The 26,035-nt window shown below is 49.0% G+C and overlaps 9 protein-coding genes across 9 annotated transcripts; 3 read left to right on the top strand and 6 right to left on the bottom strand.

Annotated features, from left to right (window-relative positions):
• Positions 1 to 79: 79 nt before the first annotated feature.
• T069G_01033 (GNS1/SUR4 family domain-containing protein) lies at positions 80 to 1,125 on the bottom strand (the record flags this gene model as incomplete). The annotated part of the gene is made up of 2 exons (XM_056168243.1): positions 80 to 670; positions 727 to 1,125. 2 exons carry the CDS (start codon positions 1,123 to 1,125, stop codon positions 80 to 82), a joined length of 990 nt encoding a protein of 329 aa, XP_056033559.1.
• Positions 1,126 to 1,736: 611 nt separating this feature from the next.
• Positions 1,737 to 3,533, bottom strand: T069G_01032 (uncharacterized protein; the record flags this gene model as incomplete). The annotated part of the gene is made up of 3 exons (XM_056168242.1): positions 1,737 to 3,038; positions 3,123 to 3,318; positions 3,373 to 3,533. The coding sequence occupies 3 exons, from the start codon at positions 3,531 to 3,533 to the stop codon at positions 1,737 to 1,739; spliced, it is 1,659 nt and encodes a 552-aa protein (XP_056033558.1).
• Positions 3,534 to 3,990: 457 nt separating this feature from the next.
• On the top strand, positions 3,991 to 5,675 carry T069G_01031 (pyridine nucleotide-disulfide oxidoreductase domain-containing protein; the record flags this gene model as incomplete). The annotated part of the gene is made up of 4 exons (XM_056168241.1): positions 3,991 to 4,263; positions 4,326 to 4,376; positions 4,440 to 4,784; positions 4,851 to 5,675. 4 exons carry the CDS (start codon positions 3,991 to 3,993, stop codon positions 5,673 to 5,675), a joined length of 1,494 nt encoding a protein of 497 aa, XP_056033557.1.
• A 76-nt stretch (positions 5,676 to 5,751) lies between these two features.
• Positions 5,752 to 6,861, bottom strand: T069G_01030 (electron transfer flavoprotein domain-containing protein; the record flags this gene model as incomplete). Its single annotated transcript, XM_056168240.1, has 2 exons — positions 5,752 to 6,498; positions 6,565 to 6,861. The coding sequence occupies 2 exons, from the start codon at positions 6,859 to 6,861 to the stop codon at positions 5,752 to 5,754; spliced, it is 1,044 nt and encodes a 347-aa protein (XP_056033556.1).
• Positions 6,862 to 7,736: 875 nt separating this feature from the next.
• T069G_01029 (phosphatidylinositolglycan class N (PIG-N) domain-containing protein) lies at positions 7,737 to 10,984 on the top strand (the record flags this gene model as incomplete). The annotated part of the gene is made up of 7 exons (XM_056168239.1): positions 7,737 to 7,914; positions 7,991 to 8,465; positions 8,529 to 9,546; positions 9,595 to 9,782; positions 9,848 to 9,992; positions 10,056 to 10,164; positions 10,227 to 10,984. The coding sequence occupies 7 exons, from the start codon at positions 7,737 to 7,739 to the stop codon at positions 10,982 to 10,984; spliced, it is 2,871 nt and encodes a 956-aa protein (XP_056033555.1).
• A 217-nt stretch (positions 10,985 to 11,201) lies between these two features.
• T069G_01028 (poly A polymerase head domain-containing protein) lies at positions 11,202 to 12,905 on the bottom strand (the record flags this gene model as incomplete). The annotated part of the gene is made up of 4 exons (XM_056168238.1): positions 11,202 to 11,467; positions 11,540 to 12,094; positions 12,155 to 12,618; positions 12,679 to 12,905. 4 exons carry the CDS (start codon positions 12,903 to 12,905, stop codon positions 11,202 to 11,204), a joined length of 1,512 nt encoding a protein of 503 aa, XP_056033554.1.
• Positions 12,906 to 13,408: 503 nt separating this feature from the next.
• Positions 13,409 to 15,494, bottom strand: T069G_01027 (NAT, n-acetyltransferase, of n-acetylglutamate synthase domain-containing protein; the record flags this gene model as incomplete). The annotated part of the gene is made up of 3 exons (XM_056168237.1): positions 13,409 to 15,178; positions 15,269 to 15,317; positions 15,490 to 15,494. The coding sequence occupies 3 exons, from the start codon at positions 15,492 to 15,494 to the stop codon at positions 13,409 to 13,411; spliced, it is 1,824 nt and encodes a 607-aa protein (XP_056033553.1).
• Positions 15,495 to 16,579: 1,085 nt separating this feature from the next.
• T069G_01026 (2'-5' RNA ligase superfamily domain-containing protein) lies at positions 16,580 to 20,345 on the top strand (the record flags this gene model as incomplete). Its single annotated transcript, XM_056168236.1, has 3 exons — positions 16,580 to 18,774; positions 18,844 to 19,550; positions 19,606 to 20,345. The coding sequence occupies 3 exons, from the start codon at positions 16,580 to 16,582 to the stop codon at positions 20,343 to 20,345; spliced, it is 3,642 nt and encodes a 1,213-aa protein (XP_056033552.1).
• A 367-nt stretch (positions 20,346 to 20,712) lies between these two features.
• Positions 20,713 to 25,733, bottom strand: T069G_01025 (exo70 exocyst complex subunit domain-containing protein; the record flags this gene model as incomplete). Its single annotated transcript, XM_056168235.1, has 10 exons — positions 20,713 to 22,409; positions 22,463 to 22,805; positions 23,107 to 23,193; positions 23,251 to 23,343; positions 23,395 to 23,963; positions 24,012 to 24,441; positions 24,489 to 24,581; positions 24,678 to 25,088; positions 25,143 to 25,381; positions 25,451 to 25,733. The coding sequence occupies 10 exons, from the start codon at positions 25,731 to 25,733 to the stop codon at positions 20,713 to 20,715; spliced, it is 4,245 nt and encodes a 1,414-aa protein (XP_056033551.1).
• Positions 25,734 to 26,035: the final 302 nt, after the last annotated feature.

Below are 26,035 nucleotides of genomic sequence, written 5' to 3'. Positions count from 1 at the left end.
TCATGCTTTTCCATTAATGCAATAGTTGCCCTTCATTCGTACAATGCGTTTTTGTCGTAATCGCAATTTGGCTCGTCACTTAGTTCTTGGCCTTTCGAGACCGAGTCGAAACGCCGTTGGTAGCAGCATAGCCCTCGCCCTGGGCGGACACTCCAGATGCCGAAGCTGATGCCTTTGAAGCCTGGCGTGTCGATTTCTGCGTAGTAGACTTCTTCCCCTTGTTTGCATAAGTTGCAAAGTAAAAGGAAATGAAGAGGACGAGATATGAGCTGAGAACAATGATGCCAGAGTAGGCAGCGAATTCCTTGCCGGCGCAGTTGCCCCAGTTGGGCATCCAAGGCCAGTAGTTGTATGTAAAGTATGTGTATGATGCAAAATAGACGAAGCCAAGGTCAATGACAAACTGGATGATTTGCAGGCGAGTCACCCACTCCTTCCACCAGATGCGCACCCCGCGAGCGCTCTGGAAATAGTACCAGTACATGACGACATGGACAAAGAGGTTCAGAGTGATGGGAACCCATTGGACCGATGTGCTTCCAATTAGCTGTGTATAGCAAAGGACCGCCGTTGCGCCGTGGTGGTAGCAGTGAAGGAAAGTCAGAGGCTTCTTCTTGAGGAAGAGGAAAACCGTGTCCAGGAGTTCGAGATATTTGGTGAGATAGGTCATCTATGAGAACGGTTAGCATGTAGACAACTTGGAAGTCTCTTGAGCGGCCAGCATACATAGTACAGGACCACGAGAGGTTGTGTCCAGCCGCCATCAGCATCGCAGACAGCGAAGAGGGTTCCGCGTCGAACGATAGTGGGGAGCAATTGCTCAAAGAAAAGGGCGAGGAGAACAGCGCTGACGGCCGTGAGGACGAAGTTGTGTATCAGAAAGAGCGTCTTGAGCTTGAAGGGCTCTCGACTCCGCATCAGCTCGCGGCCACCGAAAATAATGAGGTAGTAAATGGCGACAAAGATGGACGTGTCCCTCAGCGTGGACATGGGCGTCTTGCCAACGACAAAGTCGAACTCCTCGGCCGGATATCCTGCCACATACTCAAACGCCTTGCTAAAGAGCGGCCACAGATGGATGCCAAAAGGTCTTTCGACGCTGGGAAGGGGCAGAGAGTCTGCCATGACTGCGACAACAAACGGTAGAACCCAATTGGGTTATGCAATGGCAAAGAACGGCGCAATTCAACGAGAGAAATGGGATGGGGGAAGGGAAAGAGAAAAAAATAAGAGGCCCAGATATAAGACAGACCAGCAGGAAACTCGATGCCGAGTGGCTGAAAGCAGGGCGGCTTTGGGTGGGTTAGGCGGCTTTCGAAGCCCGACTGTACCGAGTACCAGAGAAAAGCGATGGGAAATGCCCAAGAGCGCGTCGAGAATACACGCCCAACAAAACAGCTGGCGTCTTCTTGATCGGAGCTTTCGGATCTCCTCTCCCGCTAAAATTGCGGAGCGCGCCGGCCAGCCTACTTTTAACTATGCTCTGTGCTATACCGTAACTATGATAGGTGTCAGATGTTGATCCAATCATGCTACGAAGCACGGGGCGGGCAAAGGTATTATCTATCATGGTTACACTAACAGACAAGCGAAATGATACGAATACTCGTATATCCAGAAAGAAGTGCTTGCTTGCTTGCATTATCATTATACTCGTACGTACTGCGGCCTATCCTACCAGCCTGGAACCCCCGTGCCTATATATCTACGAACATGAAGCATTGTTTCACTCTAGCTCACCTAACCTTTGTTCCCAACAATGCTCTGCCTCCTTCAGCTCTGCCCTCTTCCGCCATCTTACCACTGGCTCTTCGTCGCTCGTAAGCGGCTGAGGGGTTCGACCAATAATCGTTTCCGGATGAAACTTTGCGGCTACTGCCGAGTGCGGTTGGTGCCGACAGAACTTCATCACCGCTCGAATGCTTTGTGTCAAAGTGGCTGTCAAGCTGGATAGAGCTATCTCGATACCTCTGGGACCGCATATTCTGCTCCTCCTGGCTGTGGTCAACATCTTGACTTAGCCAGCTAGTTGGCTCTCCGTCAGAAGCTTCATATTGTGCGTCATAATCTATTTGACCACGGAGAGTATTGCGAGTGTTTAGCGGCCTTGGAAGGATTGGGTTCGACGTTAGGGGCTTAGGATGTGTGATGCCAAGTCGGCCCTTCTGTCGAAGAATGTCGCCCAAGGTGCTCTCTTCACCCTCTGAGTCGGAAGAAATTCCACCCGTGCTGTACGGGTTTTCTAGAGCGGCATAGGACTTTGAGCCTGAGGAACGATGGGAGCGCACTGCACGTTGACCGGGCATAAGTGCTCGTGAAACTGCGGGTGGCCTCCGCGTCTCTGCATTCTGAGTCGCAGGGGCCTTGCTGGCCCTATGTGGCGATATTTCGGGCTCATGAGACGGGACCTCGGAGTAAGAGATTGGGTTTGACGCGCGTGGCTGATATCTAAGCCCAGCCTTCTTGCGTTCAGGTGAAGCGCTGATTCTCGATCCCATGCTGATGGCAGAATCACGCGACTCAGTCCTTGTGTGCATGAAAGAAACTGAGACGCGTTCTGGGACAGCGTCATAGACGCTCGCCGAATTACGTCGACTCTCCTGCCAGGGCTTCTCAGCTTCAGGTGCGTAGCTCGTATTGGTGGATAGCGACGATTTGTTTCTCTTGTGCGCGGGTCGGGCCGTCAAGTTGTCCTCGAGAGGGTTCATGTCCGGCGGCATAAGGCTAATCTTGCGGAACAGCCATCCCAGCCAGGCACTTGATGAGAGCGTGAGCACATGCGTGCCACCCGCGCCAACTGCGGTATACAGCACAGCTGAGGTAAACTTGGTCATTATGTCTTGGTTGTTGAAGACGACTCCCCAATTTGTGGCATTTTTATGTAAGGTAAGGGCTCCGAGAACATAGCCAGCTATAGCCCCCGAGTCCAATACGACACAGCCGAAATGGTAAGCCGCTGAGGATGCAGGTGCTCTAGCCACCGCATCTCGGGAGAGGTGGTATATGGCGTAAGCTGAGTGGGTGATTGTGATCGCTTGCTGTGAACAGTATTAGATACCTTGGTATTCCGTACTTTTGTGTGAAATTGACAAGACCAAGACGTCTTGGGGCGAGCTACATACCAGAATCCTCATTGCCCAAGCGGTGGTGTCGTCTACACCCGTAAACAGAGAAAAGAGAACCAGCACACCAATGGCGGCAATCAACTGCAAACCACGCAGCGCAACCTGGACTCGCCTCAACCATGTGATGTAGGCTTTGATCCTGAGATCCAAAGGGGAATAATTGCCCGATCGATGTGGTAGAATGACATGGTAGCTAGAACGGAATGTCAATTGTTGCTTCTTGAGTCTCACTTGGAGCCAAACGTACTCGGGATGAAGATCAAACGATACCAACGGTCCATTTGGCGCAGCTTTTCTCTTCTTGGGCTCCCAGCTCGCGCGGGTAACAGCCTTTGGATCAAAGGTAGCAGTTGGGAATCTCGAATCCTCGCGCGTTGGCGCACTATACATGAAAGGCTGCTGGCCCATTCTGTCGGAGTCGGGGCACTTCCGCCCTTGCAAGCGGTTCGCGTGGAGTTGTGCTTGCTGTGGAATGTTGTGACTCGCCTAAACAATGGAGGAAAAGAATGAAAGAGGTTTGGAAATGCCAGTCGCGCAAAGGGATGGACGGATGGCCTTTTTTCCAATACGATTGATTACCATGTACAACACCGTATTGGCTAGCTCCATGCACGACGCTCAGCTTGCTCCCTGCCGCTTCCCGTCTCTAGAGCTGAGCTCTGATTGGGAGCTGGTGAGGCCGTACTGGGCGCCGGGTTGCCACAGCAACGCGCTTTCGGAGCTCCGATGACCGATGCGGTCCGGCCCGATCTGCCAGTAAGAAAGAATCTTAAGCCGTTCGCCTTTCACTCCGCCGTCCGATGGGCATCATGAGGGAACATTTCTTTTCCACCGGAATGGGCTACCGCAAGCGCCCGTTTTCATGATGATTCTCACCCTTCCCAGGCGAGCGGCGTGGACACGTCGAAATCTCTTTCTCAGAGGCTCCGTGAGAAATTACAGTGTCTCACCATGTCTCTCGCGGCAGGCCGATGCCCCATTTCGCATGGCCGTAGTTGGATCCGGTCCTGCTGGATTTTATACAGCATATCGTGTCATGTCTAAGCTTCCACAGGCCCGTGTGGACATGTACGAGGCTTTGCCGGTCCCGTTTGGTCTTGTGCGCCACGGAGTTGCTCCAGACCATCCCGAAGTAAAGGTGAAGAAGCTGCTGCGCCTCCATCCTTGGAGCTAAATGATCTAACTAAACCACATATATAGAACTGCAAAGACAAATTTGATGAAGTTGCTTCCTCTCCCAACTTTACGTTTGTAGGAAATGCCTCCATTGGTCATCCTGGGCATTTGGCAGAGCATTGCACCATACCTCTCAAGGTGCTCATGAGTCATTACGACTCTGTTGTCTTTGCATACGGGGCGGCAGAGGACAAGAAGCTTCACATTCCAGGCGAAGCATCTCTTAAAGGCATTTACTCAGCCCGCGAATTCGTCGGCTGGTACAATGGCCATCCAGATTGTGGCCAGCATGAGCCAGATCTTTCACGGGCAGAGGAAGCAGTCATCATCGGCCAAGGCAATGTTGCCTTGGACGTAGCCAGAATTTTACTAGAGGATGTTGATGTGCTACGGAAGACTGATATATCAGATCGAGCCCTCGCACAGCTAGCACAAAGCCGCATTAAGAGGGTTCATGTTGTAGGACGGAGAGGGCCAATGCAGGTAAGCAGAGCAACTGAGGCAAAGCTGCGTTCATCGTTGTTTAAATGGCTAATTTTACTGTTTTAGGCGGCTTTTACAATCAAGGAAGTGCGAGAGTTAATGAAACTTTCTGGGGTGGCTTTTCATGGAGCGGATAACTCGCTGATACCAGCAGCTCTTGATACTCTTCCAAGAGCCACCAAGAGACTCATGGAAGTCATTCGAAAGGGAACGTCAGCTAGCGTTTCTGAGACACCGAAATCTTGGTCACTAGACAACTGCTTGTCGCCAAAAGCCTTTATTGAAGACAGGCGGAATCCTTCTCTTGTAGGCAGCACCGAGTTTTATGTAACGAAGCTGGATGATCCATTCAACCCTCGATCATCGGTAGCTCGTACAGACGAAACTGTTACCCTTCCATCAGATATAGCTTTTCGATCTGTCGGTTACAAATCAGTGGCTCTACCGGGATTTACCGAGGTCGGTATCCAATTCGATGAGAAGCGAGGGATCATCACCAACGACGGGCTGGGCCGAGCAACACAATCGTCAACCGACCTTGTTGAGCCCGCCGGGACTCATCCACCGGCTCTACCTGGCGTCTACTGCTCTGGCTGGGTTAAACGAGGTCCCACTGGCGTGATTGCGTCTACCATGAGCGACGCATTCATAACTGGCGATGCTGTGGTGCACGACTGGCTGTCAGGGGCTCCCTTTCTAGGTCGCTCAGGAAACGGCACGGCTGAGGGATGGGAGGCAATCAGAGCTGACGTTGGCGCCCAAGCTGATGAAGTAGTCACTTGGGATCAATGGCGCCAGATAGACCAAGCCGAAACAGCGCAAGGGCTAACGAGAGGTAAACCTAGAGAAAAGTTCACCAGCATTAGAGACATGCTCAGCTCCATCAAATGAGGGGCCAGGGCATTGCATTGCATGTAACGTGTTGTACTATATTGTATTGTATTGTATTTGTACTATATGTGGTTGTTTAAGAGCTCTTAATCTTCTCTGTTAATTCCGGGACCTTTTCGAAGAGGTCACCGACGAGTCCGACATCGGCGATCTGGAAGATGGGCGCATCAGGATCTTTGTTGATGGCCGCAATGACCTTGCTATCCTTCATGCCCGCCAAGTGCTGGATGGCGCCTGAGATTCCAACGGCCATGTACAGCTGAGGGGCAACAACCTTTCCAGTCTGTCCAACCTGGAGACTGTTGTCTGCGTATCCGCTGTCGACAGCGGCTCGTGATGCGCCAACGGCGGCACCCAGCGCATCAGCCAGAGGCAGCATGACCTTGTCGAATTCCTCCTTTGACTTGAGTCCACGACCTCCCGAGACCACCTTGCCAGCGGTAGAAAGATCTGGGCGATCCGACTTGGCCAAGTCCTCAGACACCCACTCTGAAGCAGCCTCTGATTTGGCATCCACTCCGCTCTCGATGGGGGTAGAGGCCTGTTCGGGGGTTGCAGCGGGAAAGGCTGTGCCACGGATGGTGAGAATCTTGATGGCATCGGTAGATTCGACGGTAGCTATGGCGTTTCCGGCATATATGGGGCGGACGAATGTCTTTTCGTCTTCGATAGCTGTGACATCCGAAATCTGCTGCGAGTCAAGCAGGGCTGCAACTCTCGGTAGGACGCTTTTGCCGAAAGCTGTGTGGCCGGCAATGACGTGGGTGTAGCCGCCCTTCTTGATGTTCTCAACCAACAATGGCGCATAGTTCTCTGGAAGGCCCTAGTAGTTGAATTCGTGTTAGCATCGGCTATATGATATCTCAGTTGAAAGTTGCGGCATCCAGACTTTGTCATAGGCACCGTTCTCTACGGTGATGATCTTTTCCAGCCCGTTTACTTTGGCAGCCTGCTCTGCCGCCGTTGAAACACTGCTGCCGGCCAGAAAGGCGTGAACAGAGCCGCCAAGCTTGGTGCCCGCTGTAACAGCACTGAGCGAGCCTTGAATCAGCTGGCCGTCTCGCTGCTCTAGGATAGCCAATGTAGAGAGGGCATTGCTTCGGCTGTACTTGGACGCCTGTCGCAGGGTTGTGCCAAAGACTGCGCCTCCACGCTTGGAGAGCAGTTGCCTAGTCAGCGACAACATGGTGAATCAATTGAGAAGTTGCAGATGTCTAAGAGCATCACCTCTGGCCCAGAGCAGTTGGAAATAGGCTACTCTGAGCGGCTGGAAGCGGCCCTCGGTTGTAGATTCGGCAGCCCGTTGCTCGCTCAAAGATGAGTCACGTGGACTCGGCCTGTCAAGGAAGAACACGGAGCGTTCGAGGTGCTGGTAGTTTTTGGTACAGAGTAACGCCGCCAAGGCAAATAGAGGCCTTAAGTACCGAGTACTAATTGAGGCCGGTTGCTTGTGAAAGGTGGGGCATAGCGGCAGTGAGGCCCTCAAGGTTGCGATTGAATTTGAGATGATCTGCTTAGGTACCTGTTTGCCTGTATCTGCCAAACTGGCATTGAAGGATGCAACATCATCATGTTAGATACCTTAGTAGTATCTCTACACCGAAGGCAATTTACATGTTATAAAGTAGACGAGCATGACCAGCTGCACTCTGTAATTGTATCATCCTTTACTGCATTATCATCATATTTAATCAGAATGTCTAATAACACAGAAAGTATTGCGTTGCTCCATTTTTTTTTTTAATTAATGGAAAAGAAATAACACGGTTGCTAATGCATTTTAGTGGCTGAGTTGAGTCGTCACTGTAAACTCAATTGACCTATCAAACGCTAGAATGGAACATGACCCTTTCGCGACGCCTATCAAATCTCTTTGAAATGCGCCAGCAGTATTACTTCCAGAATCTCTATAATACATCAGCACTCTCTGCCTTGTAGAAGCCACGAATGATCGCAGCTCAAAGGCGCCTGGTAAGGTACGCTATGGAAGCTCTCTAACTGTTCTGCCATTCATTTCATTCTTGCTGCATTCGTGGTCTTCGCATATCCTCGTCCACCATCATGGCCGCCATGGGCCGGTTGGGCTTCCTGGCCGTTGCAGTGGTTTTCCACTTGGTCTACATTTATTCCATCTTCGATATCTATTTTGTCAGCCCCATTGTATCTGGCATGCAGCTGGTGTCAGTGGACCGCCCTGCAAATATAAAGAGTCCTGCGGATCGATTAGTCCTCTTTGTTGGTACGATTGTCACGGTGGCTTTCCAAGCTTGAACGCTCTACTCGCCATGGATTTTTCGCTAACCTTTACTCAATAGGCGACGGATTACGTGCCGACAAAGCATTTCAAGCCTTCCCTGAGCCATATCCCGAGTCGGACGAAGACCTCATCCCCAGACACTTGGCTCCCTTTATTCGCTCCCGAGCCCTCCAGCATGGAACCTTTGGAGTTTCGCACACGCGTGTTCCTACCGAATCCCGGCCTGGCCATGTGGCCATGATTGCTGGCCTTTACGAGGATGTTTCTGCAGTGGCAACGGGATGGAAACTTAACCCTGTCAATTTTGACAGCGTCTTCAACAGGAGTCGTCATACCTGGAGTTGGGGCAGCCCTGATATCTTGCCAATGTTTGAGCGTGGAGCTGTTCCCGGTCGTGTAGATGCATATATGTATGCCGCCGACTTCGAAGATTTCTCCAAAGATGCGACGCATCTTGACATCTGGGTTTTTGATCACGTCAAAGATTTATTCACCCAGGCTGCAACCAACAAGACCCTCAATCGAGCCCTTCGGCAAGACAAGGTTGTCTTCTTCCTCCACCTGCTCGGGCTGGACACAACCGGCCATGGTTTTAGACCTTTCTCAAAAGAGTACCTGCACAATATCCAAATCGTCGATAAAGGTGTTCAAGAGGTGACAGACCTCATCCAGAAATTCTATGCAGATGACCGAACTGCATTCGTCTTCACTGCGGATCATGGCATGAGCGATTGGGGTAGTCACGGTGATGGCCATCCAGACAATACGAGAACGCCTTTGGTCTGTTGGGGCTCGGGTGTGGCTCCCCCTGTTCTCCATCCGGGAACAATTGCCCCGGGCCACGACGAATTATCGGCCGATTGGGGACTGGATCATGTTCAAAGACATGACGTCGCACAGGCTGATATCGCTGCGCTCATGTCCTATCTCATCGGCGCCGAGTTTCCTGTAAACTCCGTAGGCAAGCTGCCTCTCCCATATTTGTCCGCCAATACTCGTCAAAAGGCGGAAGGGCTGTTGGCCAATGCTCGCGAGATATTAGAGATGTACAGGGTGAAGGAAGAGAAGAAGCAAGCAAACGAAATGAGATATAAGCCGTATGGTGCCTTTGGCGATGCAGGTCTTGCTCCGGCACAACGTGTGGCCAACATTGAGCAACTAATCTCACTCGGAAAATATGAAGAAGCTATTGAGGAATCTGACGCCCTCATCAACCTCACCCTGGAAGGATTGCGCTATCTTCAAACCTACGATTGGCTATTTCTGCGAGCCTTGATAACAGTTGGATACCTCGGTTGGATAACATATGCTATCACGACGGTGATCAACTTGTATGTGGTTCCGGCATCAACTGCACCCAAACGCAGCACCTCGACCGTTTTTGGGTTCCTTTCCGTATTGGCCGCACTATATGCGTCCTTTATAGCATCCAAGTCTCCTTCGACATATTACGCATATGCCCTCTTTCCCGTAGTATTCTGGGAAGAGGTTTACGCTCAGAGGGAGAACCTGCGGGAAGGAGGCCGGTTGCTCTTTGGGCATATGGGATCAGCTAGCCATATTACAGCCTTTGCTGTAAATGCAATTATTTACTGCGCTGTTATAGTGTCTTTGGTAAGTTTATGCGTAAATGACACTATGAATGTTGCTGACTTGGTATAGGCCCTCGGCTACATCCATCGTGAAATCCTAACCGGTCTGTTCATCTTGGGAACAATATGGCCCGTCGTGTGTGGCACGTCCTTTATCCGCTCCAATGCTCTTCTCAGCATAGCATGGGCGATATCTTGTTTGGTTATGAGCACTTTCACGCTCTTGCCAGCAATGAAACACGAGAACGTTGATATGATGTATGTTGCAAAGATCTATACAAGTGGCCTCCCTTGTCTTTACCAATTCTAACATGTCCGAATAGTGTGGCCAGCGGTGTGATCATGAGTCTGATTGGAGTGCTCTATATGATTTTTGAGCCTTTCGTACTGTCCGACTTTTCCTCTGAGACTGCCAAGTCCAGTAATCACACAAATTCCTTGGTTGCTCGGGTGGCAACGGGTATTCAGGTATGTTTACTTTAAGCCTCTACATCATATATACACAAGAAATGTACTAAATATGCATCACAGGTCGGCCTCATTATCCTTGCCACAATAGTGACACGCTCCAGCTCCCTGTCGATTCAAGCCAAGCAGGGCTTGCCTCTGGGGAACCAGATCATGGGATGGATTGTTCTTGGTATGTTCTCTGATACGAAAGTCCCACTAGTATAATGGCCGGAAATTTTAACGACAAAATAGTATCATCCTTTTTGACCCCCTTACTACATCGGTTATCGCCAAACAGCAATTTCATGCACCGCCTTGCCATGATGTTCTTCACGTGCGCTCCGACATTCATCATCTTCACGATTTCTTACGAGGGTCTATTTTATGTTGCTTTCTCACTTCTGTTGGTCATTTGGGTACGTCTAGAGTATCGTATCGAGACGTTTGGCAAAAGCCAAGCCGCCAGCACGAATGGGTCTGCAAAGACCGACAAAGCCGTATCGCATCGACCCTTGCGGCTATCGGATGCCCGTGTTTCCCTGTTCTTCATGGTCCTCCTTCAGTCAGCTTTCTTCAGTACCGGAAACGTTGCATCCGTCTCGTCATTCAGCTTAGACAGCGTTAATCGGCTGATCCCCGTGTTTGATCCATTTTCCCAAGGAGCACTTCTGATTCTCAAGTTGATGATCCCATTTGTTCTCATTTCCGCAAATCTTGGCGTTTTGAACAAGCGACTTCAAGTGGCTCCGTCAGCATTCTTCATGGTGGTCATGGCAGTCAGCGATATCCTGACCCTTTACTTCTTCTGGGTCGTTAAAGACGAGGGCTCTTGGTTGGAGATAGGATCCACCATCAGCCATTTTGTTATTGCCAGTCTTTTGTGCGTATTTGTTGCACTTCTCGAAGGAGTCAGTGCCATGTTCATCAATGGGATTGATGTTGGTGATGGGTCGTCCCAAAACCCGAAAATTCGGGCCAACGGCAACAAGGACTCGAAAAAGGAGATATAGTGATAAAAGGACGACGAGTAAGCATATGGGGCCCGCCTGACTACTTTCAGTTGCGAATAGAGAAGCTGTGGGCACCTTGATTATGACTATACGATTATATCTTGCATTAGATTTAGAAATTAGTAGAGATATATTGCTTACGTATGTAGCCTTCTTTGAACGGACGAAAAAATAGACTGATCGTTATTCATACATACTGCCCCATGTTCTCTGATACCTACTCTGGTAGTTTTATGCCTAGTTCTTGGGATTTATCTCTTACGGCCTGTACAGCGCCATCAGGGTTCGTTTCGCCAGGATTTCGTAGCTGCCAAGCCATGCATACGTCTAAAGCTTTGCCCGTCCAGACGCCTGGTGAGATGCCCAGCGCTTTAGCTAGAGCGCGGCCATCTATAATACGTTTCAGGTTTGGGGCGTCGTAGACGTCAAGCTCAGCGAGATTTTTGAGGAACTTGTCCCATCCTTGAATAAATTCATCACGGTCTATGATGAGTCAGTCAAAGTCAGTAAATCGCCTTAAACTCAACGTTGTTGTGTTTCGTAGCAAATGCTTACCCTTGCTATCCCCCGCAGGAAAGTCCTCCAGTTGCTCCATGGCATCGGCCAGTATCACTCCCAAGACCTGAAGCTTCCAGTTCCCACCCACCGCTTCCCACTTTCTGATGGCCATACCAAAGGTGTCTCGTTCGTGTATTTTCGGTGTAGATTCGCATACCGCCTTTTTCAGTTCCAGTATCTCAACACGATGTTTGTGGCAGGCTGCCATGATGGTCGTGAGCTTATTGGAAGCTTTGAAACCTTCACGAGCAATGATACCGACCGGAGGGAGAGCATTCGCCTTCTTTTTGCCTCCAGATCGATCTTCTACAGGAATCCAGGGGCTAACAGCAGCGAGATTCCACGCCAGATATGTCGTCTCGTCGTCGTCAACCAGTATCTGGCATATTGATCCAGGAGCGCGATTCTTCAGTAATTCGTCGAGGCAGCTATACGAAACGTGCCATCGAGATATATCAGGCATCGATGTATTTTCTTGCAGCGGATCACTGAAGATGGCCTGGTAGAGACTAAGGCGATTTATCAACTCCAGGGCCACTCGGGGAGTTTTGCCTTTATTGGTTCATGTCAGTTCGCCGCTCCCATCATGAGGTCATGAGCTTGTAGGCTTACCTTTCAACATTTTTTCCAGCTCGACGCCAACCCTTTCGCGGCTGATTTTTTTCCGGAGAGCCTCAAGTACCCTCTTGTCACTCATGAACTTTTCTGACTCTGCGTCTATGGTAAAGCCTAGCCGAGCAGCGAATCGAATTAGGCGCAGTACCCTAAGAGGGTCGTCCATGAACGTTTGGAAAGGCTCTAAGGGTGTTCGAATTGTCTTTGCATCCATATCACGGATACCGCCAGTAAAATCTTCAATTTGCTCCGTGTGCAAATTATAAAACAGGGCGTTTATGGTGGCATCACGGCGAAGGGCATCTTCCTCTGCAGTCCCAAACTCCATTTGAGGATTGCGACTATCTTCGGCATATGTCTCTTTGCGAAGATTGACAAAATCCAAGTCCATACCAAACAGCTTGACCATGGCAGTCTCAAGATGTTTGGACTTGTCTGGATTGCTTGCGATGTGATGAAGCCTACCGATGTCTCCAGGAGCAAATCCATGAATCTTAGCGGCGTCAGGTTGTTGGCAATACTCTGAAAGATGCTGTGCAAACTGCTGTCCGGTCATGGCATTAATTGCCACGTCAATGTCGTGGCTCTCTGTTCCCAAGAGCCTATCTCGCACCCAGCCTCCCGCCCAACGCAACACCAGCGGTTGGTCAAGCTTAACCGTCGTATCGATGAATTTGGCAACGTTTACGAGGAGAAGCCGGAGCTGCTGCTCCCGCTGGGTGAGCTGGACAGATCTGTTTGTTGACATTTTGGTGTTTAAAGCTGTATCTCCCAGGAATGCGCTGAGTTTCCTCTTCATCATGAGGCGAGGGCCATATAATCGCGACAACATAAAATGCGCTGTTGCATTATCCTCTGCTTGATTGACAGTTAGTCATCTCACCGGTGGTTGTGAGTAATGAGTTTTTGAGTCATACGAGGCGTGAGTTAAACATTCAACTTTTAGAGAGGTCTGCGATAAAGCTGTGCCTGATAAGCTACCCTAGAAAGTATGGGGTAGCTCTGGAGCTGCATTAATGGCGGACGTATTGAATAGTGTCGCTGGCAGCCTAAAATAAAAATCTAGAGCTACATCTAGGAGGATTCTGAGAGTCGCATGTGCCCTTTAGTACACCGGGTATTCAATCGAAATGAATTCATTGTTCAATAACGGCACGGGAAAATTACTTTGACGATGAGCCAAACGGAATGTGACAGGGTAGAGTGTGACGTCATTACAATATTTTGCATGCTTCGTTCTACCATATCTAGCTATTCCATGCCATTACGAACATTATCCGCCCACGATGGCATAATATCTCTACACACTGCTTCATAATCTTTCAGCTTTTGCCCCCTGGCGCTCAGCTCCAGAGTTGTCCAAAACATCGCCCAATTGCACCCTGCCAGCTTACTGGTCCCTACCGACCGCTCAAAATACCACTTATTAACGGGGTTATCCTTCCTGCTCCTCCAAAGCACGCCGTCAGGAAAACAGTCTCGGACCATGGCATTGAATATGATGTCGGCAACCCCTCCACTGCCTTGACGGCTCCGGAGGACGGCAAATTTGTCGAGATATGGAACGAAGCGCCCCTGCTCATAGGCCGCCTGAGGGTCGATGTCGTTGGGTTTCTCCCAGGTCAAAATGGCACATCCTTCGTATTCTCCCGCAATGATGACTCCAGCCAGGTTCTCATTCGTGCGCCGCAGGTAATCATCCACGTCTAGCTTGCGGCCGAAAGAATCCTCAATCAGAGTGACAAGTCGCTTCAAATCGATCTCTTTGTCTGACAGCTGCAGACGACGCTCTCCAGGAGCCGGAGGACTCCATGGCGCCCTTCTTGGATCGGGGTAGATGGCTAGTGGCATACCCCGTTTGACAAGAGTTGCATCATTCGACTCTGTCGTATTCAAATATGCCAAATCCGGAGAGTGAATGCGCTGGAGGGGCAGTGACGGGGAGAACACCGGCTTGTCAGTGAGGAGATTGTGAAGCAGGGGATTTTGCTTTCTGCGAGTCGTGACCATCCCATCAAACCCAAATTGATACTCGCCGTTTCGTGTTGGAGACAGCCCCAGGGGCGAAGAGTTGGATGAGGTGTTGGCCGCAGCGAATGGGGTAGTTATGAGAACGGAAGCTGTTTCTGGTAATAGAGAGAGGGTATCTCTTGCTAACTTGATGTTTTTGGCATGGGATCTATTTGCCTCCCCAGATCGACTGTTTTCCGGTTTTAATGAGCTTTCATCACCCTTCAGATAACTCTGAAGTGTGTCATATTCTTGCTCGAGATTGACAAATCGCTGACAGACGCCAGGACGGCCAGGCACAGGAGTACCTCCGAATGAATCAAGGATGATGACTCTTTCGACAGAAGCAAGCGGTTCAGCACCCTGCTTAAGACTCCTATTCTGACTGTGATCGGGATCTCGCTCGAACTGGATTCCCGTAAAGTATCTCGTTAGTGCAAGAGAAGTTCTTTGAGCATCAGCAGGCGCGGGAGAAGTAATCTCATCGTTCCGCGCAAGAGACGGAATTACTGTGATCATGTTGTGCTGAAGTGCCCTATTGAGGATACCATAATCGTGAACATATATATCATCCCAAAAAGGAGAAGGCGAAGCTCCATGGTAATGAGAAGTACCAACAAGTACGTGTTCAACCAGCCTGGCGCCTGGTTTGCCAAACGAATCGATGGCCTCACAGAGCTTCAAAGCTTCGTTCTGAAAGGTGGAACGGCTCTCTCCTACATCACAATCCACAACAACGACGCTCAGGAGGCCAAGAACCCGAAGCTGGGTTAGAGTCTTGGCTATTCCGTTTATCGTGTCTGGCTGTAGTTTCTGAGGGTTCCGCAGGACCACAATGGCTACATCGAAGGGCCGTTGGGCCTGAAGCTGCTTTGAAAGAGGCTTGTGCTGATGCTCAACTTGCTTTGACGCTCCGGCTGTAGATGCGGGCTTTGGTAGAGCATATTTTTGAAGATAGCCTTTGGCGTCTCGCCTTGTGGCGGATGACTCTAGAACGGATACAATGACATCCTGCTATAGTGTTAATCATTTCAACTGGTCCATTGGCATAATCATGCAAAGTTGCCGTGATCTGAAAATTGTCATGCAGCTAATACGCACCCGATCAAGTTTTTGCTTCTTCGCTCGGCTTGTCGTGGGCGAAGAAAAGCTGCGAGCAATTGAGTTCCCAAATGTCCCAATTGCTGCTCTATTTCTCACTACGGAGCAGTTTAGAGATGATGAACATCGCGGGGTCAGCTTTTTTCTGAAAGAAAGTATGCCGCAAGTAGGATGAGAAGAGCTGATGTTGGCACGGGTCCAGTATACGCTAGAGGCCATACCGCATCTCGGACTCCCGGAAGGGAGCCTTGATGAGGTTGTGAATCCAGAAATGGCTTGTGTAAGATGAATTGATAGTGCTCGCAACCCCGTAACTGTATATTCACTTCAAGAAATACATCCTGAGAGATATCTTGCCGGGGGGTGGGGGGTAAGTCGAGAGAATTCTAAAGGTAGAGGCGGATGAAAACAATTTCAAGCAGCAGTCATGAGTTAGAGCAAGCAAACAAGAGCAAACAATGATGACTTGTCAATCCAACGGCCGATTATGGACACTGATTAGTTAATTACTGAGGCATTGGATGGGGTAACAAAGAAATTGATACCCTGTCGTGCACGTTGCAATTGATCTTTGATAGGAAATTCTTCTAGTGTGGAGTTTCATGTGCTTGCTCGGTACCTGCACCGCAAATTCCCGGTGCCAAGGGACCTAACGCACGTATGACTCTGAGCCGTTACCGGCCATTTCCACCGAGGTTCGTCATACCTTAAATGGACCTTCAATGGAATTGAGAGAAGTCATTCAATTCCTCTCATACCTACGACTATCTCATGAATAGACTATAAATACACTCTCAGAAATTTAATAACTTCTCTCCCCCTCCAACGACATTCTGCTCAATTTCCCCTCCTTAATCAAATGTTCACTCGTTCCGTAATATGACTCACTAATTAATTCATTCCTCCTTGGAAATAAAACTGCAAGTAACCTACCAATTACATACAAGGATGCATGCAATAATACATCTCGAAACTCGCTCCTCAGCCACGCTTTCAGGCTGCCTTTGAGGTCATAAAACGCCTAGCCCATGAATCGTGACTCACACCGAATGATGATTTTCTCAGCTTGTCACCATTACACTTCGTATCTTGAGATTCGAGTCTCTCAAATGACCAGATTCGCGGGATCTTATATGTATTTATTATTCTGTGTGTTGGAGGGAAGACGACGCGGTTCTCACTCATCACCACCTCACCCTCCGCCAATCGCTCATTAATTCTCGAATAATATATACAGCTGTCAATCTCCAACATTTTATCAATAATACATCTCTCTCTTCAAATCAATCTGTGCAAACACCCGCGTTTCCAATGGAGCAATTACCAGTTGATGCGACCGCTGAGCGGCCCTTTGCAGAATCTCACGATACTGCGCTCTGTTTGATACCTCCACCTCAATCCTGGGGGCCTATCAATGCGCTGCGGTCACTCAATGATGAAAAGTTCACAAAATGGCCGCCGCATGTTACTCTTGTTTATCCTTTTGTCACTCCAGAAGCCCTTTCCGATGTGACCGAGGCGCTCTGCCAGCATAAGATTGCATCTCAGGACGAGGACATCTCCATCAGCTTAGAGGAAGCTGGAGTCTTTTCACACCGTCGACGAAGCACCGTCTTCATCCGGCCTAAACCCGGACAGCAAGTTAATCGTCTCTCAGAGCTGAGAGACCAAATACACCGCTTTCTCGGCTGGCCCAAAGGCAGAGATTACCGACCTCACTTGACGCTTGCTCAGAGCGAGGATTCTCAGGCATCATGGCACCAGTTTCTCTTGGAAAAGGCCCGGCTTTTGACACCGTTGACATGGCATACCCATCAACTCGCAATAATGATACGTGACCCTCTATCGCCGAACAGCACCGCAGCCTCGCGACCAATGAGGCTTTGGGGGTACATCGACCTGATATCTCAGTCTGTTGTTCGCGATCCCACAACTTTGGCTATGATTCCTACTCTGCCAATAGATGTTTCTCTGCCACGTCCTCAAGCCACATTTCATCATGATGGAGTGAACATGTCATGGGAACCTCTCTCAGATTCCATCACTAACGCAGATGTTGAGCCAACCCAGCTCAATCGTCTTGTCATTGCCTCTTACAATGTTTTAGCCGAGTTTGACTGGCCACCGAGCTCATCTCGTTATCCAGCACTTGTGGGCAATATTTTCTCGGAACGCGCCTCGGCTGATATCCTTGTTCTTCAGGAAGTTACTGATCAGTTCCTCAGCTTTCTGCTATCCGACTCCAACATTCGCTCGCAATATCCTTACGCCACTCATGGACCACCTGATCAGCATAGCGTTGCTCCTCTACCTAGCCATTTAAATATCGTTGTTCTAAGCAAGCTTCCATTCCAGTGGGAATATCTTCCGAGCTTTAAACACAAGGGATTTGGGATTCTCAAATTCCCGACAGTTCGAACCGGCGGGCCGTCAGACTCTCCCCCAATGCCCCTAGTATTGGCAGCTTGCCATCTCAGCAGGGGTCTAACCGACGCTGCCCTGGCGACCAAAAGAGACGAGGTTAAGAGGCTTACCGAGTACTTGAACTCTTCGTTCCCCCAACACCCATGGATAGTTGCAGGCGATTTCAACTTAGCCTCGTCTTCGCATACAATCGATCAAGCGCTGCAAAGGGGCGAAATTTCTGAAAAGGGCCTCGAGTGTCTTGAAGAAATTGAGGCTACCGTGTCCAAGGCTGGGCTGCAAGACGCATGGCTGCTTTCTAGAGTTGGTCCTGGAGAATCTTCAAGCACAATTGGAAACCATGAATCAGATCTCGGACTTTATGAGGGAGAACAGGGAGTAACCTTTGACCCAATCTCCAATACCCTTGCTGCGGCCTCGGTCGGCGCCGGTGGCAACCGCCCACAGAGGTATGATAGGATTTTGGTCACCAAATCTGCTCAATTATACCCTCATGGATTCAACATGTTCGGCCAAGCCATGGACACAAGCGGTAGCATCTCCCAGGACCCGGCTAGTGACCACTGGGGTATCCGCTGCCTTCTTATGCTGTCACCATCCAATGTGGGCGTTGAGATTCCCTCTAGTTCCAAGTTCCAGGAAATCAACCTACGCAAAGCCGCTCCCACATGGGGCAGCTTTGAGGAGTTAAAAGCCAGTCTGGTATCCAATGGCCAATTTCCTTCTACTTCGGATGCGGAGCTGAGACAAGAAGCAGTAGCTCTCTTGCAAAGGACTCTGTTAGATAACGATGCTACTGATGATGCTGGAAAACGCTCACAAGTTCAGCTTGTTCTTATCCCTGTAGGATCGTTTGGCCTCGGCGTGTGGACCAGCTTGTCAGACATAGACTGTCTCTGCGTGGGTAACATAAGTTCCAAGACATTTTTCTCTTTAGCAGTGCAAAAGCTGAAGAAGGCTTCAACGAACGGTATCAAAATCCTGCGTCGTGTTATGGCCAACACCGGAACAATGCTTGAGCTGGAGATCCGTGGCATAAAATTTGATCTTCAGTATTGTGCTGCTGCGGCAATCGCTCAGGGGTAAGATTTGGATATCTCTCCTCTTCGACCTATTTTTTTTCTACTGGAATTTGCTGACACCACGACCAGATATCCCGATGTTCTGAAACGACCTGCATCAGACCCTGTCTTCTCCTTGCCGGTACAATCAATAGCAAAACTTAAACCCGCCCGGGATCTCTTCTACCTACGAAGGTCCATTCCTGATATGACCAAATATCGTGTGGCGCATCTTTTCATCAAGGCCTGGGCACAATCCAGAGGTTTGTACTCGGCAAAATTCGGATTGTTAGGGGGGATTCACATCACGTCTTTACTGGTGCCTGTCTGCAAGGCTTTGGCAAATGAACCCGAGGCAGCCTCCACCGCCGATATCTTGACCTCCTTTTTCTACCACTACTCGAAATTCGATTGGGAATCACGGGTGGTATTCGATCCTTTTTACCATCGTGATTTGAAATACCATCGCACGTTTAGGGAGCCACTTTGCCTGCTTGGTTGGCATGGTCCGTCTCTTAATACAGCGTCCAGCGCCTCCATCTCCACTGTCAATGCTTTGGCTTTTGAGTTAACTAGAGCTGCGGCCCTTCTTTCCCAAGATGATATGACATGGAGCAAGTTCCTCGACCTTGAGCTATTTGGGACGCCGTCGAGCTTGATAGAGAAAGGCGCTGCTGATTTTCTTGATTCATATCGAACGTACATCAAAATAAGTGCACGCTACTGGGGATCCTCCCAACAGAAAGGAAGAAAGTACCTCGGCTGGCTAGAGTCGAGATTTATATCTATACTCGTTGGTAAGTATCTTGACGGATGCCATAAAAAACACAGCAAGTACTCACCTTAAAATAGACATAAGCCGAAAGACTCTGGGCCTTGTACCACGTATCTGGCCCGCCAGATTCATAGACGAGGAGCCAGCCAGCGGCGCCGGTGACGAGAATTCGGAGCTTTCGGCCTGTTATTTGATAGGCCTTAAGTGGGTTGACAGTATTGCGGACAAGTCTGCAACGAGTCAGGCCGCCGCAGAAGGGAACGTCCGCGTCATTCTCCAGGAGTTCGAATCTCGTATCCAGAAGAGCGACAAATATTATGACGCAGAGCACTGTTGGATGAGTGCCTCCATCATGCGCCGATCTGGCCTCGGCCCTGTGAAGCTCGCACCCGAACAGCTGTACGAGTACGATGGTGCCGATACGGATCTGGACGATGACGAAGACGATCTGGAAGAAGAAAATGAACCAGATGGCGAAATTTACGTATCCTTAAGAGAGTATCGGTCACTGAAAACAGGCACCTCCAAGTCTGCATCCGAAGTTGTTAAGCCGGCTGGGGCAGGCAAGCTCCGCAGCGCAGTTGACGCCATGAATCGCATCCGCTGGGATTCAGGCATGGACTCTAGTGATTACCTAGTTGGATACGAAGATCGTTTCCTTGGAGCTCAGGAGAAGGCATTGGACAATTGGAGAACTGAACAGACGGACGAGGAATTTATTCCACAACATCGAATCCTGTACTTCAAGCGTAAGAGCGATGGAGTAATTGTGTGGGATAGGAGGACACGAGTGGACACAATATTTGGTAGTGGATAAGGAACGTCCAAAGTTGATGAGTTAAGGATATATTGGTATATTAAAGTAAAAATATTATATGCTTATAGGGTTGGTTATCACATCTAGTGCTATTGCGCGTAGCATATAGTCAAATCCAGTTTGAGTAGCCATGCTTATAGAGGACATTCAGTCGGGGTTTGCTTTGATATGCTACCCAGAAGCCACCCTTATTTCTGCATTTCTCTGTTCAAGTGATTTATTCCACGGTTGAAATTTATCTGCGCAGTTGATAGGGAACTCGTTCATCCAGGAAGCGGCCAATATTGCTTTGAACCAGTAAGTCCTTTGGATTGTAAATCCCCTGACGGATACTCACTCAACTTCGTGTAGTCCTGTGTAAGATAGCCTAAGTGGCGAGGCTCATAAATACGCCTGCAATCGACTGCTTGTCATACTTGACGTATTTGCCCTTTCCTTTATCAATCTCATGGTAACGATCCCAAAATCGTTCATACAAGGGCTGCAGCTTTTGACGAATGTCTTGACCAAACATTGCTCGTACTTCACGGTCCATGCTGTAAGATTTGTGTTTGCCTACCATATCGTCAAATGCATTGTTGAACTGCGTAAACTTCTCCTTGATCTTGTCCTTGTCCTTGCTGTTTAGGCCCTTGACTACCGATGCCGAGTCGGCTGTATCCGCATGGCCAGAAGTCGGGCGCTTGGTTCGGTTTGTGTGGATGGTATCGAATAGATAGACAGATATGTCCCTACAGATATCGGTGTACATAACAGTGGCCTTCTTCCTCCACTGATCAAGCGAATCAAGACGACCATCAAGCAGTGGCCCAAGCTCTGAACTGCGAATCGTATGATCTATCACGACAACACTGTTGGCTAAGAAGACGCCTAATAGGGACTTGCTTCTGAGCAACACGCGGGCCTTTTGGTCCAAGGAGGAGAGCAGAACCTCAATAGTGTCAAGGCAATATTTGGCGAAGAGGTCTTTGCCGTCGGCGCCGACATCAAACGAGGCCAGACTCGGTATTCCCTCTGTTGTGCGACCGTTGGCAGCAGCTCCAGGCTTCCAGCCACCGTCGCCGAGAGATATCATGATGCTTGAAATGGGCCTTAAAAACTCCACCATGGAGTTTAATCGCTGCATCGTCTCCGCCACGATGGGGCTTGCAGCTCCATCCGTTGGAAGTGTCTGTAGGTTGCCTATTTTCCGCTTGGTTTCTTCTAGCAACTCGGCAAGAGAAGACTTGGCTGTCTCGCGGACGGGTTTGAGAGCGGCAGATAATGAACCCTTCAGCTCACCCGTACGCTTGTCAAGGTTATTCGAAAGACCGGAGATGATTTCGGTAACTTCGTAGGCCATGTAGCAGTCGGTGGTAAGATGGGATTTGATGTGTGTGTTGAGCTCTCGCAGAGTTCGGGCCAATTCAGTCACAGCAGCCTGGCATGTCGCCTGCAGGATGGGGCCCCAATCCTCACGCGTGAAGATACTGCAGATATTGTCATATTCCGCAATGAAGATGCCCTCCATAGCCTGTGTGTATGTTCCAATACCATTTGCGCCTGCTTGGTATATATCGCCCGGGTTCTTCTTCTTGGCGGTATTGACACTCGCCGCGGCCAAATTGGCCAGAGACGCTGATAAATATGGCCCTCGTATATCGGCGTATATCTTGGCGACAGAAGACTCGAAGCCATTCGCGTAGTTTCCCGCAACGTGAGAGTAAATAAGGCCTAGCCGAGCAATCTTGTCCTGGGAAAGCACGGGAAAGGGCTTGTCTTTGGTGATGTAGTGGAGCGGTTCGAGTGATCGGGGGGTTTCGCCGCGTAGAATCTTGTCGAAATGGTTCTCTAACTGCGTATTTCCCAGCTTGATGAGGCGGGTCAGGTCATTCATGGTACCCTGATTTGCGCGCAGGTTAGAAGTTTGCATTTCCTTGTATGAAATGCTTAGTCGTTTGATGGAAGCCAAGTAGTTCGACAGGCCAGCCTTTTCAGGTCCGGATCGAATGATTTGCTCCTCATCATCTTTGCTATCTGAAGGTTGACGTAGGCGATCGATGGCAGCAAGGACAGACTCGACATCTAGCTTCCTTACTTAGCAGTGACTCCAGCTTTGACAAGAGAGTGTGACTAACTTTTGGAGAGTGTTTGCAGACGCCTCGTTTCTCCATTTAGAGGTCCAGCGACATCTCGTACGCTCTGGCCCGTAGCTTCGAGTCGGCCGAGGGAAGCTTGGATCTTCTTCGTCAATTGGGTTGTTCTATCGAGCCTTGAATTTAACACGTCAACCTCCGCTCTAGCTTCCTCGTCTATAGCATGGTATGTGCTATTGGACAAAGCACCAATAGCCATGACGCGTGCAACAGAGATTCGGCTGCTTGAAAACGAAGGGAGTTGAAGAGCAATGTCATCGAAATACGGAGTGCAGGGGGAGTAACGTATCCGGGGGCTAGCGGGAGATTCACCGGCCGATAAGAGCTAGATTGCATTTGCTCTAACAGTAACCCAGGATTACATAATCAACTTTGGGATATAAATTCAACATTTAACATCGAGGGCCAGAAGTGTGATAAATGCTCTGCGTAGACATTCAATATAATCGTTCTATCAAATTAAGCTCAAAATGACTGAGACAAGCAAATTGAACCTATATGCTTGGTTCTAGGTTTAAAAACTCCTCGATTTCTTGGTATACATGATTGAAATCGGCTTCTTCATCTATTCCCTTGGACCAGTTATAAGTCAAATCCTTATTTCGACTTAATAATTCTCCTATTACCTCTGCTCGGTCGGTGATAATCTCTGGGATTCCACTTATCCTAGCACATTGGCTGCCCAAGCTTGTCGAGCTGTACCCTTCAACCAGCTTGAACAAGTAAATGACTTTATCTTCCGCATCAACAGCATTCGCGTCAATTCTCACCTCCATGTGCGCTAATGCGAGTTGACTATGGTGATTCAAGTAGCCGTTGGCAAATATTTCGTAGAAATGCGTAGCCGCCAATACTTTTGGCGACTGCGCTGCTGAAGAAAGAAAAAAGTCTAGCATGGCTGTGAACATCCCAACGCCATCATCGGCTGTGGTTCCATTTCCAAACTCGTCCAGAATGATCAGACTTCGTGATGTAGCATATTTCATGGCATGTGAGACTTGTTTGAGATCCAGTGCGAAGGTGCTTCCAGTACTGGACACGCTCTCTCGTGACGAGATCCGAGTCAAGATTTTGTCCACCGTGCCTATCACGGCTTTATCAGCCGGTACGTAGCTCCCTATATGTGCCAAATAAACGATAGCTGCGACCTGTTTGATGTAAACGCTTTTCCCAGACTGGTTTGGTCCAGTCAACACTAACGCTTGGACTCGACGCCCTGGTGCCGTATTGTCATCGCTGATGAAGCAATCGTTGGGGATAAATGAAGGAGCCAGCAACTCTTGTAGCGGATGTCTTCCGCCTTTGATGTCAATGATGTTTTCAGTTGTCATCTGAGGTGCGTTCCAGCCATACTTTGTAGCGCCAATAGCAAGAGCAAGAAGGGCATCGAACTCTCCGCAAATGGTTGCAGCTGCCAAAAGCGTGTTCTCCTGGGCGATAATATCCACGGCTAGCTTCTGCATCACTTCGACTTCTCTGTCTTCTGATTGTTAGTAAACATGTGAGCTTAGTCAGGCGACACGAATCCTACCGCTGATTTGGGAGTATATATCTCCATACTGGTTGTCGAGATCCGTCATATGACGATTTTTATAGTAAGCCTTTTCATTATCGACGAACGATTTCTTCCATTGGCCATCGTTTGTACATTCCAAATCAAATCCACCATTCGTTTGCTGGGAGTCTTGCTCGACTACAGTCAAAAACCCAAGCTGAGGAAGGAAAATGCATGATTTGATATGCCGACGTGCCCACGTTGGCAAATCTTGAGTGACACTATTGGCGACCTCTGTCAAGAGGCTATTCATGCCGTCGTATTGCCGTTTTAATGCATCCAATTCAACGTCAATGCCGGGCTTAACTGAATAGCGCTGCTGGAACTTGGTCTCGTCAAAGTTGACGACTCTATCAATCATGCTGCCTACCTGATTGAAAGCCAGTGGAGGAATTCCGTCGATAATCTAAGTTGTTGTTAGAACCAGTGTCGGACAAGGCTTAGGCCACTCACTTTGCGAATAATACTACCCTGATTCGGGCCGGACAAAGCAATTGCAACTTCTCTGAGTTTGAGGGATTGAGATGCGAATCTTCTTAGTGTACCCTATACACTAATGTTAAATGATCTGTGAGAAGATGGAGAGTTTATTCCTTTGTGAAGATGTGACATTGTATGCGCTATATTTCCCATTTTTCGTACAATAGAGACGGCTCGTCTTGTCTTTTCCTCGTTGTTTGGTTCCAGAAGCATGGAAACAGTGCATTGTCTGTCAGCGATGATGTCGAGGTTTGATGTAGGATTAAGAAACATGTGTCGGAGGTGGGTTCGGCCCTGGGGAGTAGAAGCCAATGGATGAAGGAGACCATATATCGAGAGGTTCTCTTTTCCAGCCGAAGAGTCGACGCTCCAAGCTTGGCTATTTGGATGTGACTCGTGATTGATAATCTGTAAGGATAGGAGGGACTCCTCGCTGATGAAAACATGATCCACTAAGTTAAACATTGTAATGGATACCACATTAAACCGATTCTCTGTGATAGAGCTGCTTAAAGACGATGCGAGTGAACGACGTCGATGTAGCTCTGTAAAAATGGCGCCTGCGCAGCTTAACTGTTCTTATGAGTACTCACCTAGATATCAACTTTGATGCGATTTTCTACTCACAGATGCAACACTATCCAGGTCAATTAAAGAGCCACAACGGATCAGTTTCATGCAATGAGGCTCTTGGCGATCGGGGGTTTGTGGAGCTTGTATATTGTTTTCACTGGATTGCCTCTCAATATTTGATGGAGATGCAATCGGAAATGAAGAAACTCCATGAGGATATAGCGACGACAACTCTTCGCAAGCAAACATGTGCGAGAAATCAGAAGAGGACATTAGATGCGAAACAAGTCTTGCTATCCAAACAAACGAGGAATTAAAATGATTAGCTTTATCAGATGCGGAATGCACAGGAAAATGCTCACCTTTGGCATTCCTCTCAACATGCTTTTCAACGAAGGCCAAGATTGTTTCCGGAACTCGCCGCGACATCAGAATTGTCGTCGCCTGCGCGAAATTGAGAAATTGCTCTGCTACATTTTCGTTCACCATAGGTATGTCATTTGCTATTTTGAGAACACCGTCTGCCGTGGAGAAGATGCTGCATCCCATCATCTTCTTGTCTCTGACGTCTATAGCGACGATGGACTCTTCGAGGTCGTGGGTCCCTGCATCTTGGTCGCACGCGACATCTTCTGCGGCTTCCATCCCGAAATATCTCAATAGAGGGACTCGCACGAGGCGTGGACGTCGTTGGATGGGAGAAGTTGTTAGGGCATAAGATTACTAGGTACCTAGTATATTAGCAGGTAGGTACCTACTAGGGGTCAAATGACACAACAATGAAAGGCAGGAGCGATGCGATTCTCCCCGTATCTTACTTATCGATATGATCATGTTATTTGGGCAAGAGCCAGATACAATGCATCACCAGAACCATTGGGGAACGAGAAGCGGAAAAGAAAAGTAATCGATTTATAATTAGATACGCGCCATACGCCCCCGACAAG

Source organism: Trichoderma breve, chromosome 1 (assembly GCF_028502605.1).
Source record: "Trichoderma breve strain T069 chromosome 1, whole genome shotgun sequence".
NCBI classification, from domain to species: Eukaryota; Fungi; Ascomycota; class Sordariomycetes; order Hypocreales; family Hypocreaceae; genus Trichoderma; species Trichoderma breve.
The sequence above is the reverse complement of the archived record's forward strand: the minus strand, read 5'-3'. Positions and strand labels throughout refer to the sequence as shown.